Here is a 1562-nt window from a genome sequence, read left to right on the forward strand (position 1 = left end):
CCGGCGGGGGCCCCGTCCCGGGCTACTTCCGCCTCTCCCAGGCTTATGGCACCTCCAAGAGCTACGGCGCGGGGCCGGCCGGGGCTGCCCCCTTCCCTCCGCAGCCCCCCGGCCGCTTCCAGACGCCTCCATCTCTGCCTCCCGTCCCGGACGCGGGGAGGAAGGAGGACGAGGAGCGCTCCCCCAGCCCCTTGGCGTGTGTCTCCCAGAGGGAGGACGAGACTCAGGCTTCATCTTCCACCGCAGAGGAGCTCTCTCCAGCTCCGTCAGAGAGCAGCAAAGCCTCTCCCGAGAAAGAGCCCGTAGGTAAGCGAATGATGATGATGATGATGATGATGATGATGGTGGTGATGATTAAAAAAAAAAAAAAAAGAGAGAGGAAAAAACAAGACAGTTGAGGATCATAGTGGCATCGCGATACGAAAGAAGGATCCCAGCAGCCCCACGGGGCTGCCAAGAAGCTCTGCTCAGACTGACCTTCTGAACTTTGTAATATTCGGGCATGGGGTTGCCGTAAAAATTAATGTCCATCTTATAGTTTAAAACCCTTAGAGCCTCCGCTCTAAGCAACTTTAGCCTGCATGCTGCTTAAACATATAGAAAAACAAGAACAATCTTTCCCCTGTGATGTGGAGGTGCCTACCAGATAACAGAGATGTTTGTAAAGCATCCAAAATAAGCAATAGGCAGTGCCAATAAATAAACCTATTAACGCGGTAAGTTATATTTTACGATCCAGAATGCTTTTCGGAATAACAGCCGCGCTGAAATGTGCCATCTATGAACTGCTATCAAATTAGACTGATGAATGCACAGCGAATATCCTTCAGCGTCTACACTAGATAACAGGGTTGTTATTTATTAATTTGCTTATTTATTTCCCTTTCGGGTCCCCATGGTAAAAAAAAAAAAAACAAAACAAAAAAACCCCACCAAAACAAAAAATAAAGCAAAACCAACATCCCCTTCCCTGGGCGGCACACTTATCAGGCGCTTCTCTCCGGCTGCATTTCAGACGCCCTGTTATTCCTTCAGGCGCTCCGTTGGAAAATAATAAGATCAAAATTAAAAAGAAAGCGGGAAACTACTAGAGAGCCAACCCCAAACCACTAACCGCTCCGAGTCATCGAGGGATCAGTATTACCTCTTTCCCAGCCGGTTTCACTGACAGAAATCAAAAACCCGCAATGGGGGAATTTTAAAAATTTTATTTATTTTTTCTCTCCCCCGAAAGGCCCTCTCCTTATCAACCGTTTCGGGCGAAGGTTCTCGGGAAGGCAGGGGCTGGAGGCGGGGAGGCTCCGGCTCCCCAGCTCACCTTGTTTTCTGCCTCCAGAGCACACTTACTGAGTTCAGATCCACTGGCTTTGGGGTTTTTTGGAAGCAGGTGGCTAGAGGGAGAAAACCGACGCCAGGCCATTCACCAAGCCGCCCCCCAGTAACAGTGAGCTCGGAGAGGCCGAGAGGGAGAGGGTAAAATCCTGTTTTGTGGGGTGGGAGATGAACTGTCCAGCGAGCTACGCTGCAGCGCCGGAGGCTGCCCGGAGCTTTTTGGGCAGAGG

At 50.8% G+C, this 1562-nt stretch overlaps 1 protein-coding gene across 1 annotated transcript in view; it reads left to right on the plus strand.

Moving 5' to 3' along the window:
- Nucleotides 1–2: 2 nt before the first annotated feature.
- LOC104521277 (homeobox protein Hox-A10) overlaps nucleotides 3–1562 on the plus strand; it is a gene marked incomplete at its 5' end in the record, with an annotated part of 2037 nt that continues 477 nt past the window's right edge. The window contains one exon of the mRNA XM_010163221.2: nucleotides 3–306. Within this exon, the coding sequence (XP_010161523.2) occupies nucleotides 3–306 (304 nt within the window). The remainder of the gene's footprint in view (nucleotides 307–1562) is intronic.

This window comes from Antrostomus carolinensis, unplaced genomic scaffold (genome assembly GCF_000700745.2).
Source record: "Antrostomus carolinensis isolate BGI_N321 unplaced genomic scaffold, ASM70074v2 scaffold31342, whole genome shotgun sequence".
NCBI classification, from domain to species: Eukaryota; Metazoa; Chordata; class Aves; order Caprimulgiformes; family Caprimulgidae; genus Antrostomus; species Antrostomus carolinensis.